At 39.1% G+C, this 18,348-nt stretch overlaps 2 protein-coding genes and 1 long non-coding RNA gene across 22 annotated transcripts; 1 reads left to right on the top strand and 2 right to left on the bottom strand.

The window, feature by feature from the left end:
- The first annotated feature begins 6,455 nt into the window (after nucleotides 1–6,455).
- On the top strand, nucleotides 6,456–14,019 carry LOC142540961 (pentatricopeptide repeat-containing protein At1g09190-like). 20 transcript variants are annotated; one of them, XM_075647466.1, is made up of 9 exons: nucleotides 6,456–8,615; nucleotides 9,251–9,320; nucleotides 9,417–9,649; nucleotides 10,466–10,576; nucleotides 11,005–11,384; nucleotides 12,592–12,910; nucleotides 13,113–13,274; nucleotides 13,383–13,511; nucleotides 13,674–14,019. In XM_075647466.1, the coding sequence occupies exon 1, from the start codon at nucleotides 6,627–6,629 to the stop codon at nucleotides 8,298–8,300; it is 1,674 nt and encodes a 557-aa protein (XP_075503581.1). In that variant the 5' UTR covers nucleotides 6,456–6,626; the 3' UTR covers nucleotides 8,301–8,615; nucleotides 9,251–9,320; nucleotides 9,417–9,649; nucleotides 10,466–10,576; nucleotides 11,005–11,384; nucleotides 12,592–12,910; nucleotides 13,113–13,274; nucleotides 13,383–13,511; nucleotides 13,674–14,019. The 20 variants fall into 20 exon arrangements, with proteins under 20 accessions (XP_075503581.1, XP_075503585.1, XP_075503586.1 ...); XM_075647470.1 differs by lacking the exon at nucleotides 9,251–9,320 and having other exon boundaries at nucleotides 9,546–9,649; XM_075647471.1 differs by lacking the exon at nucleotides 9,251–9,320 and having other exon boundaries at nucleotides 9,417–9,488.
- LOC142540964 (uncharacterized) lies at nucleotides 10,363–10,911 on the bottom strand. Its single transcript, XR_012819189.1, has 2 exons — nucleotides 10,597–10,911; nucleotides 10,363–10,404 (listed from the first exon to the last, which is right to left on the bottom strand). It is a non-coding gene; the product is annotated as an uncharacterized LOC142540964 (long non-coding RNA).
- A 688-nt stretch (nucleotides 14,020–14,707) lies between the features above and the next one.
- On the bottom strand, nucleotides 14,708–15,801 carry LOC142540963 (uncharacterized). Its single transcript, XM_075647480.1, has 2 exons — nucleotides 15,103–15,801; nucleotides 14,708–14,907 (listed from the first exon to the last, which is right to left on the bottom strand). The coding sequence occupies exons 1-2, from the start codon at nucleotides 15,601–15,603 to the stop codon at nucleotides 14,809–14,811; spliced, it is 600 nt and encodes a 199-aa protein (XP_075503595.1). The 5' UTR covers nucleotides 15,604–15,801; the 3' UTR covers nucleotides 14,708–14,808.
- Nucleotides 15,802–18,348: the final 2,547 nt, after the last annotated feature.

The following is an 18,348-nucleotide window of genomic DNA, read 5'->3' as shown; positions in this document are numbered from 1 at the left end:
GCAGAGTTTTTGCCCTTCGTGCGACAGAGACGAACCTGGAGACCATGCTTATGACATGGAGAACTTTTATATCTGGTTCCGCTACGAAGGCCTTGATAGATTCAGGGGCCACTCACTCATTTATTTCGGTGGTCTTTGCTAATTTCCTCAAGGTCAAGACCGTTGGGCTAGATGTAGCCTATTCAGTAGTATTGCCTTCTGGTGAGAAGATGGCAGCTACCAATGTGATCCGAGACATAGATCTTTAGCTACATGGCAACCTCGTTTATGCGGATCTGATCGTGTTGCCGATGCTAGAGTTTGACATCATTCTAGGGATGGACTGGCTATTGCGGAACAGAGTTTTGATTGACTTCCAGCGGAGATCTGTTCTAGTCCGACCGCCTGGAATGACGCAGTTCTTATTTGAGCCGGACATGTACTTTCCCTTACCGCGCATTATTCCTTATGTCCTGGCTAGGAAGCTCATGCATAGAGGGTGTCGGGCATTCTTAGCAACTTTTATATCTGTCCCCGAGGCACCCAGTCAGTCAGCCGCAGATGTTCCTATTGTTAGAGATTTCCCAGACATTTTTCCTGAGGATGTCTCTGGTATGCCACCCGAGCGAGAGGTGGAGTTTTCTATTGAGCTTATGCCAGGTACGGCTCCGATCTCCAAAGCGCCGTACCGACTAGCACCGACAGAGATGGCAGAGCTTAAGAAGCAGATTCAGGAACTTCTTGTCAAGGAGTTCATTCGCCCGAGTTTTTCATCATGGGGCGCGCCAGTCTTATTCTTGAAGAAGACGGATGGCTCTATGAGGCTCTGTATTGATTACCGGGAGTTGAACCGGGTTACCGTGAATAACAAATACCCACTTCCGCGGATTGAGGATCTATTTGATCAGTTGCAGGGAGCTTCGGTATTCTCGAAGATTGACCTGCGTTCCAGTTATCACCAGTTGAGGGTGAAAGATGCTGATGTTTCCAAGACTGCTTTTAGGACTCGTTACGGCCACTACGAGTTCCTTGTGATGCCGTTCGGTTTAACAAATGCGCCAGCGATCTTCATGGATCTCATGAATCGCGTATTTCAGCCATATCTTGACCAGTTTGTGATAGTATTCATAGACGACATTCTCGTCTACTCGAAGAATCAGGAGGATCACAGCAGACATCTGACCACAGTGTTGCAAACCTTGCAAAGTTATTCGCAAAGTTCACTAAGTACGAATTCTGGTTAGAGAAGATGGCATTCTTAGGCCATATTGTTTCAAGTAGCGGTATTGAGGTAGACCCAGCGAAGGTTGCAGCAGTCAGAGATTGGGTTGTGCCGCAGAATGCATCAGAGATCCGCAGTTTTCTTGGACTAGCAGGATATTATCGGAAGTTCATTAAGAGATTCTCCTCTATTGCCGTTCCACTCACATCATTGACCAAGAAGAATGCTAAATTTGTGTGGAGCGAGGAGTGCCAGAAGAGTTTCGATACTTTGAAGCAAGCTCTTATCTCAACGCCAGTTTTGGCCATGCCGTCAGGGCTCGGTGAGTTTGTTCTGTACACCGATGCTTCGAAGCTTGGTTTAGGCGCAGTGTTGATGTAGCATAGGAAAGTGATAGCATATGCTTCTCGATAGCTGAAAATCCATGAGAAGAACTACCCTACCCATGATCTAGAGTTGGCAGCCGTAGTATTTGCCGTGAAGATTTGGAGGCATTATTTGTATGGAGAGAAGTGCCAGATCTTTACCGACCACAAGAGCCTCAAGTATTTCTTTACACAGAAGGAGCTGAACATGCGTCAGAGGCGTTGGTTGGAACTTGTGAAGGATTATGACTGTGACATTAGCTACCACCCGGGTAAAGCTAATGTAGTTGCAGATGCATTGAGCAGAAAAATCGCAGTGATGACTCATTTGACAATTCAGAGACCTCTTCAGCTTGAGATGTAGAGGTTTGATCTAGAGTCATATCCTCAAGGTAGAGTTCTTCGTCTATCTACTTTGACGATCCAGTCTTCCCTTATTGACCGTATTCGCAGTGGTCAGTCAGCAGATGAGCAGTTGGCAAAGTGGAAGCAGAGAGATGAGGCCAAGGGCAGTGTCTTGTATTCAGTCAGCGACGGTATTGTGAGATACCGAGACAGGATGTGGGTTCAGCAGTGGTTCTATTCGAGCAGATATTTTATCAGAGGCCCACATGTCGCCGTACTCTATTCATCCAGGGAGTACGAAGATGTACCGAGATCTGCAGTTATTATATTGGTGGCCTGGGATGAAGAAGGACATAAGACGGTTTGTATCCGAGTGTCTGACTTGCCAGTTAGTGAAAGCAGAGCATCAGAGACCAGCATGTTTGCTCAAGCCTCATCCTATTCCCGAGTGGAAGTGGGAGAATGTTACCATGGACTTTGTAACCGGTTTGCCGAAGTCAGTCAGAGGATCAAATGCCATCTGGGTGATTGTAGATCGTCTTACCAAATCAGCGCACTTCTTGCCTATTAAGACGACTTTCACCATGATTCAGTATGCAGAGTTGTATATCTGGGAGTCCGACTTCATGGTATTCCAGTTTCTATCGTATCTGACAGGGATCCCATATTCACTTCCTCGTTTTGGAAGAGTTTGCATTCGACCATGGGTACGAAGTTGCTGTTTAGCACAGCTTTCCACCCTCAGACAGATGGGCAGTCAAAGCGAGTTATTCAGATCTTGGAGGATCTTCTCCGTGCTTGTGTTATTGACTTCTCAAGGAGTTGGGATTCGAACTTGCCATTAGTAGAGTTCACCTATAACAACAGTTTCCAGTCGTCTATAGGTATGGCACCGTATGAAGCACTGTATGGTCGCAAGTGCAGATCTCCTGTTCATTGGGATGAAGTAGGGGAGAGATCAGAGTTGGGTCCAGAGATTATTCAGCAGACTGCCGATGTAGTAGTCAAGATCCGAGATAGGATGAGGACTGCTCAGAGCCGACAGAAGAGCTATGCAGATCAGAGGAGGAGAGATCTAGAGTTTGTCGTTGGCGACCATGTTTTCGTGAAGGTAGCACCTATGAAGGGTGTCATGCGGTTCGGAAAGAAAGGAAAGCTCAGTCCGAGATTCATTGGACCATTTGAGATCCTCGACGGAGTTGGGACGTTAGCTTATCGTGTGGCTCTTCCGCCGAATCTGGCCGGAGTACACAATGTGTTCCACGTCTCTATGCTGAGAAAGTATATGGCGAATACTTCGCATGTCTTGAACTTTGAGCCGTTGCAGCTTACTCCGAACCTGTCTTATGAGGAGAGACCAGTGCAGATCTTAGACAGGCAGGAGAAAAAGCTTCGGAACAAGCTGGTTAAGCGAGTCAAAGTCAAATGGCTCAACCATTCAGAGGATGAAGCTACGTGGGAGTCTGAGCCAGAGATGAGGAGTCGTTACCCCGAGCTATTCGGTGAGTTTTAATTTCGAGGACGAAATTTCTTTTAAGGGGGGGAGAGTTGTAGAACCCGTAAACCAAACTACGTATAAGTCATGCATAATTTCTAGCATTTAAAGTAAAAAGATTTTTATTATTATTGCATGAGGATTTAAATTCTTTTCTTTAAAGTTAATTATTTTATGCAGTAGTTTAGCTGTTGTCTTTTCAGTTAATTAAGTGAGGCCGGACTGGAGTTGGAGTTTTGAGATAAAATTTAATATTAAGAAAACATTCCCAGAATTTATTTTAGCTAACTAATAAGTTAATTTAAGTTAAAAGAATGTTTAAGGAATTATTTAAGTAACTTAAGGTAAGTAGGAAATAAGTTCATTTAGGTTCCATAATTCATGTGTTAATTCACTAAATTATTTAAAGGATAGAGGAGACTCTAAAGATTTACAATACACTAACTAAGAAATATTTCCCCTCCATTTATTAGCTTAATTTCGGCCACCCCCTAGATGTCATAACAATTCTTTGACAACTCACCACCTTTGACCCTTTCCTTGTTATTTCTTAGTATGATAACCCTTCATTTTTCTAATCACCATTAATTATTAATCCATTATTATCCTAGCCTTGTTTGATAGGAAGAATCGGTCCTTTGTGCACCCCATTATCCCTCCAACAATCTCTTAGATATCAAACCATTTCAAATTCAAAGGGAGCAAGACTTGGTCATGCTATTTGAATCCCTTTTATATTGCAAATCCCCTTCATTCTCCTAACCATTTCCCCCTCTCCCTTGCACCGAAATTCAGAGCACATTCATAGTAAAAATCGTGAGCCTCATAGCAAGAAATAAGAGAGGAAATCGAATAGAAGCAAGAAAAGAAGATCACTCCGTCTCCTCCACGCCGCGTCGTCATATTCGTTCGTTTTCTTTTCAAAACGAAACCAATGCATGCATATGTTTTTATTTGCTCTTCAATCAAGCCATATTAGTATTTTAAAACAACATACTCATGATTTTATTTCAGCAAAACCGAAATACAAGACCACTTTTTCAAAAAATGAAGTGCAGATTTTCGGACCCTCCTTTCATGCTTCACGGTTCGCTTGTTTTTGGTGTTTCAGGTGGATGGCTCGTGTCCAGGCTCCCAAAGCTGCATCTAGACATGTACTAGGACATGTTAGGATCATGTTTGTCCATTAGTTCAATCCCCATACATGCTGGAAATCAGAAATGACAGCAACTCCCCAAGCATGCCCCTTTTTGTGATCGATTTTCTCATGTTGCTGTCAAAGGGAAATGAATCTGATCTTGGCTGCCCTAGGGGCTATAGCCATGGTTAGAACATCTCCTTATTATGTCTAGGACGTAACCAAGTCGGCCTTTTGAGGCTTGGTCCATGGTGGAATCGATTTTCAATTAAAAGAAACAAGAACAGTCCCTCGGGCCCTTCCCCTTACTGCATGTAATGTTTCGGTTTTGGTGGAGTGGTGTGGATCTTGGTTGGCCTCTGGCCCTTAGCCACGGTTCATATCATACCCCTTGATGTCTAGATCGTGCCATGGTCAATCAAATGGCCACTGGAACGATCCATGACAGCAAAACAATAGCAATGCCCCACGCGCGCAGAATTGGTGCTCGGTTGGGACGTGTGGTTTGTTTCTGGTGTAGTTCGAATTGTGGCTGGCCTAGGGCCCTTAGCCATGGTTCAAACCATACCCTAGGATGTTGGTAAGAGGCTCTGGTTGGTGGTGCAAGCCCCAATGGCCAATAGTCTCATAAACGAAGCAATGTAAGCACAAGTGCGGTTGCTGGAATTTCTGGACAGCAACTTGCTGCTTCGGTTCAGAGGCTCGTTTGAGTTCTTGGTTAGCTTTTAGCCTATGGACTTGAACTGGACAGTACCTCATTGAGTTGGGAAGGTCTTGTTTTTGACCGTTTGTGATTCGGTTAAGTTTAGAGATCGTACGAGAATTTACGGTGCGATGTGCCAAATTGACTCTCGAAAGAGCGTTTCATGTTTTGGCCTCCATTTACCAAAATTTCGACTTGCATCATTTTTGGAGCATTATTTCATCATTTTAGATGTATTTTAATCATGAATAAATGATGGTTCGGTGTTGGTTCGGGTTGGCACGAAGTCATGATTAAATACCAAGTCATTGGGCGTAATTGTCTCGTTTTTGGATTCAATTACAAAGTTTGGTCAAGAAAATCATTTGCATATTTTTCATGTTAAATTTAGGTCGCAGCGAGCCTGGGAACGATCCAATCCATGTGGTAAAATAATACAGGATATTTAATTATGCTATTTAATTATATTACGTGCATAAAAAAATAAAAAATAATTTTTGAGATTTATGCGATATTGCTTGTGGCCATTTCACTATCATGAGATTATTGTATCACTCGGTGGTCACTTACCGGTTCAGTTCAGTTCCACCCAGTATACTGTGGCATTAGTCTGATCAGACGATTATTACTTCACCCGGTGGTCACTTACCGGTCAGTTCAGTTCAGTTCAGTGCAGGGGCCACTTGCGTAGAACATAGTCTCAACAGAAAATTTATGACATGTTATTTTATGACAGGGCTCGATTGAGCAAACATTTCACTTATGATTTTCAGTCAGTTATGCACGTATTAAAATTGCTCATGATAAGTTATTTCCACGTTATGCCTCATGACATGATATTTTTACTCCCATGCAATTTTATTATATTATTTACTCGTTATTTACGATATATGCATGCTGAGTCTTTAGACTCACTAGACTTGATTGTTGAAGGTACTGATGAGGTCGGGACCGAGGGCGGGGACCAGTGAGCTAGCTTGGGTCGGCAGTAGTGGAACCCGAGTACCTCATTTATAGCATTTACCATTTTTATGCTTAAACATTTTTATCAGTTGTTGGATTACTTTAACTTGTTATTTTGCGAACAATAATTTCTTCCGCTGCTATTTTGAACATTAAACTTGATTTATCAGTTCATTTTATGAATGAGGTATTTTAATTATTTTAAAAAAAAAATTTTAAATTGTTCATCAAATTTCACGGTTGTTTTGTTTTTATGATATCCAACAATGGTGCTTTGCAATCATGGGTGACGACAATCCCACGAATTGGATAATTCATGCCTAGAAGTTTTGTAATTTTGGGTTAGATTTTTAATCGTTTCTGAAGGTACGCTGAGGGATCATAAACATTTTGAAAATGAAAAATTAATACTACCCATGTTAGCTGAACAAAGCGTTCCAGCCTTCCATTGGGCAAATACAAGGCATCTGCAGGGCCATCTCTTCTTCCTGTTACAGAATGGATGCAAAACAGCGAGACAGCTCTCTCAAATTCATGCCCGCATAGTTGTTAACGGATTCAGTCAGAAAAATTTCATTCTTGTCAAGCTATTGTCTCTGTGTGCAGCATTCAGCAATTTGCCGCGTGCCCTTCAAGTGTTCGACCGATTGCGTAATCCGAGTACTGCCATTTGGAACCAGATCATAAAAGGCCATGCACTCAGCGGTGACTCTCGGAAATCAGTTCAATTGTTGAATAGAATGGGAGGTTCTCTTGTTCTGCCCGATGGGTACACGTATAATTATGTTATCAATGGTTGCGCTAAAGGTGGATTGTTGGGAGAAGGGCAACAGGTTCATGGGAAGGTTTTGAAGGGTGGGTTTTCCTCGAATGTTTTCGTTAGGAGTAGTTTGGTTGACTTTTATGTGAAGAGTGGAGGACAGGAAGGAGTTAGGAAAGCGCGGTATTGGTTTGATGAAATGGGTGAGATAAATGTGGTCACTTGGAATTCTTTACTTTTGGGCTGCATTCGGTCTGGGGACATTCAAGGGGCAAAGAGAGTCTTTGAAGTAATGCCATGGAGGAGTGTGGTGTCATGGACCACTATGATTGCTGGATGCACACAAAATGGGAGATGTAAGGAAGCATTGTTGCTGTTTAGTGAGATGCGGCGACAGAATATAGAGTTCGATCAGGTAACCTTGGTCACGGTGCTTTCAGCATGTGCTGAATTGGGGGATCTGAACCTGGGGAGATGGATACATTCATACGTTACCGAGTTTGTAAGTTATAGAAAGCAGCCTGTGCTTGTCTCATTGAACAATGCTCTGATTCATATGTATTCCAGCTGTAGTGAAATTGAGGCAGCCTTTCGTGTATTCAATGGAATGGAACATAGGACTATTGTTTCTTGGACTAGTATGATCACTGGTTTTGCTCAACAGGGTTATGGTGATGAAGCTCTTAGTGTCTTTAAATGGATGGAAAGCATGCAAGATAATGATGTTAGACCTGATGAAATCACATTCTTGGGTGTTTTGTGTGCCTGCAGCCACTCTGGTTATGTTGATGTAGGACGTCATTACTTTAAAATTATGACCGAGACCTGGAAAATTGAACCAAGTATTCAACATTTTGGATGCATGGTTGATTTGTTGAGTCGAGCTGGATTACTAGAAGAAGCCTATGAGCTAGTGAAATCTATGCCTATGAAGCCAAACGATGCAGTTTGGGGTGCCCTTCTTGGTGGATGTAGGATTTACAAAAATGTCAAGCTTGCTTCTGATATATCTGATTGGTTGACTGAGGAACTCGACCCTGGCCGAGCTTCTGGATATCTTGTGCTGTTGTCCAATGTGTTTGCTGCCGATGAGAGGTGGCAGGATGTGGTGACGGTCAGGCAAAAGATGCTCGATATTAAAACAAGGAAGCCCCCTGGTAGAAGTTGGATTCAGATAGAAGGAAACATTTACGAATTTCTGGTTGGTGACAGGTCTAGCAAGCATGCATGTTTGATCTATGAAGTTCTTGATAACATCACAAAGGTAGCTAGATTGCAAGGCTACCATACATATTTTTCAGATGCTCTCCCTTGTCATGAATGGTTATGATTAATACAAGAGAGGAATAGTGTTTGAGACTAAAGTAAAGAAACCATCTACTTGAAGTTGCATCCAGATGATTTGAGTTTATATCAATTGATACCTCAAACCACGTGTTTTTGACTGGGACCAAGCTTGGTGACTGCCGAGCAAGAAAAACAATGCAGTGATCCATATTTTACATACCCGATACAAGTGATAAAACTATTTTTCCTTGCCATGAGAACTCGCGTCATCAGTTATTTATTGCAGGATTTGGTGGCTATGAAGCAAATGATTTGCAAGGAACTACTCCTGAATCAAGGAGATGTTTGCTTTGATCAGGTAGTAAAACAGCATTGAGTATTTAACATAATATATGGAACTAAATAGGTGGACTTCCCACCCATGTTTGTAAGACCCTAGAATGCCCTTTTGACATTTTTTCTTTCCATATTTGAAAATAAAGGCTCATCCTTGTAAATACATCAAGATTAAAATTGATATTCTCATTACAACTATTTATTTTATTCTTTCTCCGCTTTCTTTTAGCGAATAAAATCTACTGCTCGTATTTGTTTGTGGATTATTAATCAATTCCTTAAAATGAGAAAAGGTGGATTCCAACAAAAAAAAAACTCTCTACAATCATGAAAAATAAATTTCTAGATGTCGCATCTACTTAAAATTGCGAACCCAGCAGGTGCTATGTGCTATGATTTTTGCTGAAGACTTGAAATCTAGTATAAATTTACACTGAGATTGATAAGTTTAGCTTTTAATATAATACTAGTAATTTGAGTTGTGAGAATCGCAATATGCTTGGTTTTTAGTATTTTTCTTGTTCTTCATTCTTCTTTATGAAGATGGAGAAATGAAGAATCTAGGAGCCTGTGCTCATATTTGTTCATCAGCGGAGTTACTTTTGGAGAAGCCATGTGTTATTCAACGTTTAACCTTGGGTTTTATGTTTTATTTAGCTTTCTAGAATTTGAAATACTTTTCAAGATAGGAAGTCTCGCCACAGATTTTATCTTGTCCAGTAAACAGGTGGGTAGTTGCGATTCGTTTCGTTATGATAGAGCCCTTTAATTATACCTCGTTATTTTTTATCTACTGTACTCGTATTTATCACTTTCATGACAGGGATTCTTAACATGGGTAAAGGTCTTTGTGCACATTTGGTGGATGATTGGATAAGGATTCTGTTAATCCCTGGTTGCACCAGATATTCAAAATTTGACTAGTCTCATCTTTGTTTTCCTGATTTCATAGTTGATTGATGTGGATTCTTGGCTCAAGTTTGGTTTTCTGTTGATTGATTTCCAACTTCCCCTCTATGACTGCTTTCTTTTAAAATGGTTTCTGCTTGATAACTGGTTAGCAATATTTCCTTACTTTTTTCGTCAAATTGTTTCGTTCTCTCTGATTTCTCTAAAGCTGTCGATAAATCGAAGATTGCCAATTTGTTAAAGTCAACGTGTAAAAATTAAGTGGCATAATACTTCTGAAGTGGCCTGTTTTATGTTGGGACCTAGTAAAAACTTAGCCATTGTTTATCTTCGAGCCTGCAACATTTGAGTGTTGTTTTTCCTCTTAAGGAGTTTGGACAGTACTTGGATGAATATTGAATTCTCAAAAACAGAGCTACTGTTTAGTTTTTGACAACTTCCACAGTTTCTACGAAGCTACAACTTGAAGTTGTGATAATGGAAATGTTAGTGGAGCCGTTTAGGATTACATGCAAGTTCTCCATCATCATCTATCAACATTTTAAACCATTCAACACCATCTCCACCAAATCACATGTAAGCACACTTCTAACATTTGGTTCTGAAGTTGGTTAGATTTAACCTAACTGATGCTGTAAATGATAAAAAATAATGTTACAAAGAAGAACCTTGCAAAGATTTATTGCAATAAATACCGTTTGGCATTAGTAGCTTGAGTCCAGTGATTCATAGCTAATTAAGCTTTTGCAAATAGTTCAGGCCTGTTTTAGGGGGAAGGTCCCCTGCTAGATATTCAAATGTGTAGAAAGTAGATTTGATTGGGCGTCCGTTTGTTAGAAATTGTTAGCTTAATCTGGGACTGTGTTTTTGAGAGGTTTTGATGCAGCCTGCCTCTCATATACCTGTAAATTTTATGCTATTAACTCTCGGGATTCTCTACTTAACCCCATCGTTTTTTGGCAGTTCTCTTGAAAAAGAAAAAGAAGATGATGATGAAAAAGAATAGAAGGGTTCATGCAAATAAAAATCTGGCAACATCCCCCATGTGCACATAACTGTAGTTCAACATCTTAGGTATGACTTAAATAGCTAACCTTCTTGAAATCATCTCCGGCCCACTGCTGATCTGTGAATATTAATCAGGATAGTGTGTAGTCTTAGAAGAACCCTTGCTCAATTGCCTGCAACTAAAAAAGAGAAAAGTTCAGTCGTCTGTTGAATCTTTGCTGTACTTCGATAAAGATCAATTGTTTATACAATTGGTGTTGATTTTGAGGTTATGCTGTTGGATTAGCAATCTTTAAACAATCATGCTGTTTTAATAAGAACTTATAAGTCTTGATTTATCATGGATAAGCATACTGGGAATCTAAGATTTAGGCCTACCCTTACATGTTGGTAGGCCAAACCATCTGTCTGCTGCTGCTGCAAATGAGCTGAGAAATTAGAGCCAAGATATTTTTGAAAATACACGTAGAAGAACCGAGTATATTTTGGTGCAGGGATTCTAACTTTGTTAGTTGTTTGAATGGTGGGGACGCAACTGAAGGAGAAGGTTGCAATTTGCTTCGAAACACATTAACTCTACACTATGGTGACTGAACGGTTAGGTTCGTCCTTGATATTGCTACAAGTGTGAAAGCATCAGGATGGATTCAGAGCGAGATGGTGCGGTTTTCTCCAAAATATACACTAAATCGTTTCTTTGGAGCACTCAATTCTTAGGTTCGTCCCTAATTTGAATCTAACTGTGCGTTTTCACTTAAGGATATGTTATGGAACATCAACTATAGCTAGGAGAATGAGTGGTGGCAACTAAGATACTCAGTCACTTGACCTTGATGTACAAATATGACCCTTTTCCTCGCTATTTCTCCTCAAGGTTTGGTATCCTTCAATTTCTGTTTTTTTTTTCCACTTTTATATGATTTTGGGTAATTTCATTTCATGTCACTTTCATCTATTTCCACTTCCTAATTTTTTTTATCTCCCTTATATTTGGTAATCACGAAGATGGGCTTTGCCACAGATAATTTATCGCCAACGTTTAACGAAAGAGGTTTCAAAACAGTTTAGATCTCAAATAATAGGGATCAGATGACTTGGGGTTCTTTGCTGTTAATTTTTAACGATGAATTAATGTTGAAGATCAAATACTTTTACAATTCATATGTCAATACAGGGACAAAAAAGAAAGTAATAGTTTTTAATTCCACATTAAAACACATTAATGAAGCTATGTTACTCGATTATAAATGTGGGTCCGTCACTTGTTGATAAAATATTAAAAAATTATTTATTTAATCAGCCCATTTGTTAGGTCTCCAGGAAAAAAGGACGACCTTACCACCATAAACCAACTAAAAGAGCATAATCATCCATAATTGTCAATCTTGATACTTACTACAATTAATAATTGTCAAACTGAGGTTTAATGTATTTTCAATTTTTAAAAACAGACATGATCATGCTATATTTGGAGTTACATCATATCTGACCTATGTCCTAATCATTTTAATTCCTCTGCCCAGATTTTTCAATGAAAGAATTAGCATAAGACATCTCAACACAAAATATTAAGGTTGTTCTTGGATTTAATAATTCGATCTGAGGAATGAATTTAGATGAGTGGATTTCAAATTATTCCATCAAAGGACTTCTAAAATTCCTTATTTCAAAATCTTGCAATCTAAACACATCTCAAAACGATATTAATTCTCAGATTGATAATTAGTTAAAAACAAGATTAATTGCACGTTGGTGTTTAGTAGCCCTAAAATACATCATATTAGATTTAGGCTTTCATGATATCAAGGTTTTCTTATAGTTTTATTTAACTGATCTTTTTAATAAGTTGAATGCAATCAATTGGATTTCAGCATTAATTTGTCATAAATTTGCGTATGAATAATCTTTTCGCGGGTTAAAAACGCCGACGCCTATGTATGAAAATAATGCGAGACACATTTAGGATGGCAAGTTCGATTCATAATTATATAGATTTCACTCTTTCAAGTACAGTAAGTTGCTACTCATCTTATTTCAGTCAAATATAACTAACATTTAGGCTTGCCCTTAAAATTTGGCAGGCCAAACTCTTTGTCTGGTGAACCCCAAATGGAAGGAAAGAGACTGCAAATCAAGATGTTTTTATAGCAACATGGTTGAGGGGTAGTTGTAAGGGCAACTGCTATAAGATTTATAGGGCAGTTCCCCTGCCTAAAACATCGTACTAAGTCGTTACGTTCTTGCATGCGTTTTATGCAAACAATATGGAGAAGGGCAAGAACCCCATGCTTAGTGAACATAATCAAATTGATCGAAGCAAAATCAAGATTTTACTATGCGATATCAATGCAGAAAGTTGTCAAGAAGTGCTTGCTCTTCTTTGCAAATGCTCTTATCAAGGTAATGATAGTTCAACTCTTTTACTTGGCGTTACGTTCGTGTTTAAGTGACTGAACTAATAGCGCAGGTGGTCATCCCCCTTCTCCTTAAATTTTCATATGCATCTATGTATTTCCATTTATCATATGATAATTAGCTCGCCGCACTGCCTGGATGATCATAGATAGATGTAACTGATAGAAAATCTGGACGTATTTTTCAGTGGCTGCAGTATGGTCTGCCGTAGAGGTATTCGACACGTTGAATTCTCAAGGACCTTGTGCTGACATTATCCTTGCTGCAGTCGATCTCATAATGGCAAATGATGCAAACATATTGAGATACATCATGCTTAAAAAAGATTTGCGGCATATTCCTGTCATTAGTAGGATTACTGTTTATGTAACAAGAAAAGCCAAATCAGATTTAGATAATTATTTTGAAGGAGGGTATGCAAATTACTAACGATATTTTCTCTTCGTTTGATCATCAGTTTTAACCACACGAGACCAGGTATCCGTCACTGTGAAGGGCTTAAGACTTGGAGCCGCAGATTATCTTGTCAAGCCTTTACTTGAAGATGAGCTGTCCAATTTATGGATGCACTCGCTCAAGTTTCATGGTTTGTATATCTCATGGTGTGGCATATAATATTCCATTAATCGATATGCATTTAGTTCTTGAATAAAAGATTAAAAGTTTCCTACATTTTTAGGTGGAGAATAAATTATAATTTGGTATGTCCTTCAATAATTACATGCTTCATATATCTTTATCTTTACAGGAATGCAGGCACGGTAAGAGCTCGTTGTGTGAGCTCGTGAAGGTGTTTAGTTTTTCATGCCATGAGTTTACAATTTATTCTTGCATTTGTCGCTTGGCGCGATTAATAAAACTCAAGTCATTGAGAGCATGGAGATGAAATGAGATTCTGGTTTTAGTTTCTTATAGTAGTTACGAGTTAGTTCATCGCATGGAAACATATAGGAAAGGATTGCTCGTTATTATGAAATAATTGTTGTGAAATAAATTAAGTAGTAGCATAAATGATGCTGTATTATGTCATTTTATGTTTTTCCCAATATTATTCCTCATGGCATTCAGTTTTCTAATTTATTGTTTGGCATCCATCATGTGCTCCGTTAGATTGTTTTAAAATAATATTTATTACTATTTCTCGTCCAGACTTATTGCCTTTCACATATATTAAGAAAATAATTAGAAAAACAAATCTACATACAAACTTCTTATTTATATTTATTTAATTCATTCAAAAAATTATTGCATATTTTCTAAAACTTAGTTAACAGAGATATATTAACAAAACCAAGAAAAAATACAACTAAATTTAGACGACTGTCGAACTCCTCACAATCTGCCGTTCCGGGGCGCTTCTCCGAGGAGTGATGGAAATGTAGCTCGAAGCTTGGTGGTTTGAAAGTAGTTCGAGGCAATCAAACATAGATTTGATCATGTGCATTCGTTTTTGAGCTTTTTTACTAATTTTGACTTGATATATCTGTGATTGTTGTTCATGTCTTGTTGATACCAATAGTTTATGAGGTAATATTTTCTAAAAATTAACAATAAATAATAAGAGTAGGTATTTTACTGAGACAGTCTCATTAATTTTTATACGGATCAAGTTTACCAATTTTCACAATAAAAAATAATACTCTTAACACAAAAAATAATATTTTTTCATGGATGATCCAAATAAGAGATCCGTCTCACAAAATACGATTCATGAGATCGTCTCACACAAAGTTTTTGTCAAATAATAAAGAAAATAAGGATATGTAAATTTCAAACTCCAAATTTATGTTTAAATCTTCTTTTTTAAGATATATATATATATATATATATATATATATATAGTCGAGCTTCCGCTACATTTCCAAATATACACCGTGCGTTTCCTAACTTCCTGATGGTGTGCCAGCTCCAAGACGCGCCGCCACCGCCGTCATCAGCACCTGATTCATTCTTGATATTTGGTGCAGCAATTGATTGATTTTCTGCGAAACAAATTTGAGCATATTGTCAGCAAATAAATAAATAAAATTCATGCTAAACTAGCATATATTAATGTGAAATAAAAAATGACAGTGAACCCATCTGTTTATATTCCTCAATCAGGCATTCTCGCAGACATTTGAAATGCATTTCAAATCATACTGATCTCACGAAATGTCCGACTTGACTGATCTAACCTCATCTTTTTCTTCGATGATTCCAAGAAGCCGAGCCTTACTACTTTCTACAGCTCGCAATCTCCTACGTTGCCGGAAATACAGAAATGCTATCAGCGCGGCCGCGATGGTGGCAGAGCGGAAAGTCCACGAAAAGCTTCGTGATAAACCCCAGATGAAACGCATGATGCCACCGACCTTAGTGTGCAATATCCTGGTCCAGGAGTCCGAATAAATTACTGCTGGCTTCGCCTTGGGGCTTGCGAACAGCGGGGAGTGGGGAATCGGGGTGGAATTCGATGGAGAGAACGTCGAATATGACTCTGAATTGGCGATTGAGTCTGAATCTGAATCCAAATCTGAGTTCGAATAAACATACTGTTGGTCAACTGATGCATGGATTTGTGAGATTTTCTCGGGAATGAGAGATGGGTCTGAGGAAATGTGAAGATTCTCGTGGTTTATAGGAGGGAAAATGATAAGGGGATTGGAATTCATGAGGTTGCAGTAGTTACTGAGCATTGTGCCCGGAAAAAAGTATTATGCTCTGGTTTGACGGCGGAATCGGGAAGAACTCCACGGGTTTTCGCCGCAGTCAAGCAGATTTCATCGGCGGCGGCGGCGGCGCTACGGTTGAATCTAAAAGCACCTCCATTTCTGCCCCTGCCGGAGTTTGTTCGTTCCAGGCAAAACAATTTTATAAAACAAAATTTACCGTTTTTATTTTTTTTAAAGATAACAAAATTTCACTTTTTAGTACGAAAGAGAGATGGAATTTTTAAAACAATTAATGGGTATTGATATTTACATTTTATTGTTATATTTTTAGTTTTTGTTGACAATAATAATGTTTTGTTAGGTAATTTTGTTAATTATTCTCAATTCTTAAATTAAATTACCAAAAACTACTCAAAATGATCATTAAATTTCTTAATTTTCATAAATATAAATAAAAATTGACACTATCTTAAACTAAATTGATTGCTAGTTTTATTTCATCTTAATAATATATGAATTATTATTTCTGAATGTGTTCAAATTAATAGATATTTCATTCTCGTCACACTAAAATATATGACATTCTCATATTTTTTTTATTAGAGAAAACTTAATTTCTTTCGATTAGTCAGAATGTTTAATATGCATTAAAATTTACAGATCTAAGTATGTTAAAATAAAATCTTATTTATCAAAGTTATTGTAACGTCCCAGATTTGACGACTGTCCTCACTGTATCAAGACGAGTCTTTACAGCGTGCTAATGTTCTCACTCACACGCACCATGGGAAACTTCCCAGGAGGTTATCCAATCCCAAAATTGCCCCAAGTCAAGCACGCTTAACTTTGGAGTTCTTATGTGATGAGCTACCGAAAAGAAGATGCACCTTCGTGATATGAGTAATACCAATCAAATCTTTTAAGCCATCTTCAACTGTACAGTCCATTACATTGAAGTGTCTCGGAATCCCTCTCATTCCGGTGTGGGATCGGTTCATTCATGTTCCCTCCACCTAGAAGCCTGCCAGGAGCTGCTCATTGTCCGTGCAACTGATGGCACCGGCGATCACCCCCTGTCCTCTTCGGCCCCGGGCCTCACATGCCCACCAGCTTCCGCTTGGTTCGTCCCCGAACCATACCGTACTAAGAGAGGTCGGCTCTGATACCATCTGTAAAGGGGCCTAAAATCCTTACTTGAAAAATTTGCGAAAAATTTAAAATTTTTCTTTTTAAATAATTAAAATTGCTTCCTTAAAAAATGAACTTATAAATAAAGTTTGATGTTCAATGTGGCAGCGGAAGAATTAACATTTTTGAAATAACAGTAAAAAGTTTTTCCAACAATAATTAAAACGTTTGAGCCATCAATTAAAAATAAATGCTGAACTGAGGTACCTCGGGTCCTACTACTGCCGACTCGAGCCTGCTCACTGGTCCCCGCCCTCGGCCCCGGCATCATCAGAACCTACAACAATCAAGTCTAGTGAGTCTAAAGACTCAACATGCATATATCGTAAATAACGAGTAAATACTATAGTAAAATTTAATGGAATAAAAATGTCGTGTCATGAGGCATATCGTAAAAGTGTCGTGTCATGATTAATTATAATACGTGCATAACTGAACTGAAAATATCATGGTAAAAATGTTTGCTCCTTGGAGCCCTGTACTGAAAATAGCCTGTAATAATTTTCCTGGTGAGATTATGGTATACGCAAGTGGCCCCTGCACTGAAACTGACCGGTAACTGGCGACCGGATAATAAAATGCTCCCATGACCGGTAACTGGCGACCGGATAAAATAGTAAACGTCTGATCAGACTGTAGCCACAGTATACTGGGTGAAACAAACTCAATTGACCGGTAACTGGCGACCGGTCCGGTAACTGGCGATCGGACCGGTAACTGGCGACCAGATTTAGCAATAATCCCATGATAGTGTAATGGCCACAAACAATATCGCATAATCTCAAAAATGAACATTTTATATATTTATGCACGTAATATAATTAAATGGCACAATTAAATATCATGTAATAATTTACTGATTGGATTGGATCGCTCCCAGGCTCGCTGCAACCTAAATATGTCATGAAAAATATGCAATAGATTTATGGGACCAAACTATGCACTAACATTCTAAAATGTGACAATTACGCCTACCGACTTCGTATTTAATCATGACTCCGAACCAACCCGAACCAACACTGAACCGTCATGTAGTCATGATTAAAATACGCCTAAAAATGATAAAATAATGCTCCTAAAATGGTGAGGGCCGAAATCTAGGTGAATGGATGCCAAAACAAGAAACGCTCTTTCGAGAGTCAATTTGGCACATCGCACCGTAAATTCTCGTACGACCTAAAAAATGAACCGAATGACGAACGGTCAAAAACATGATCTTTCTAACTCAATGAGGCACTGTCCAGTTCAAGGCCATAGGCTAAAAGCCGACCGAGAACTCGAACGAGCCACTGAACCTTCACAGCAAGTTGCTGTCCAAAAATACAGCAGCTGTGCTTGGTTTGCTTGCGTCGTTTGCGAGGCTAATGGCCATTGGGGCTTGAACCACCGACCAAAACCTCTTACCAACGTCCCAAGGAATGATTCGAATCATGGCTAAGGGCTTTAAACCAGCCATAATTCGGAATATTCCAGCAACAATCGAAAAGATTCACCCGAGAGCACCTTTGCATGCGCGTGTGGTGTTTAGCTTTGCTTGCTGTCTCGTGTCGTTCCAGTGACCATTTGATTGACCATGGCACG

Source organism: Primulina tabacum, chromosome 3 (genome assembly GCF_025594145.1).
Source record: "Primulina tabacum isolate GXHZ01 chromosome 3, ASM2559414v2, whole genome shotgun sequence".
Taxonomy (NCBI): Eukaryota; Viridiplantae; Streptophyta; class Magnoliopsida; order Lamiales; family Gesneriaceae; genus Primulina; species Primulina tabacum.
This window is presented reverse-complemented; position numbering and strand designations above follow the sequence as displayed.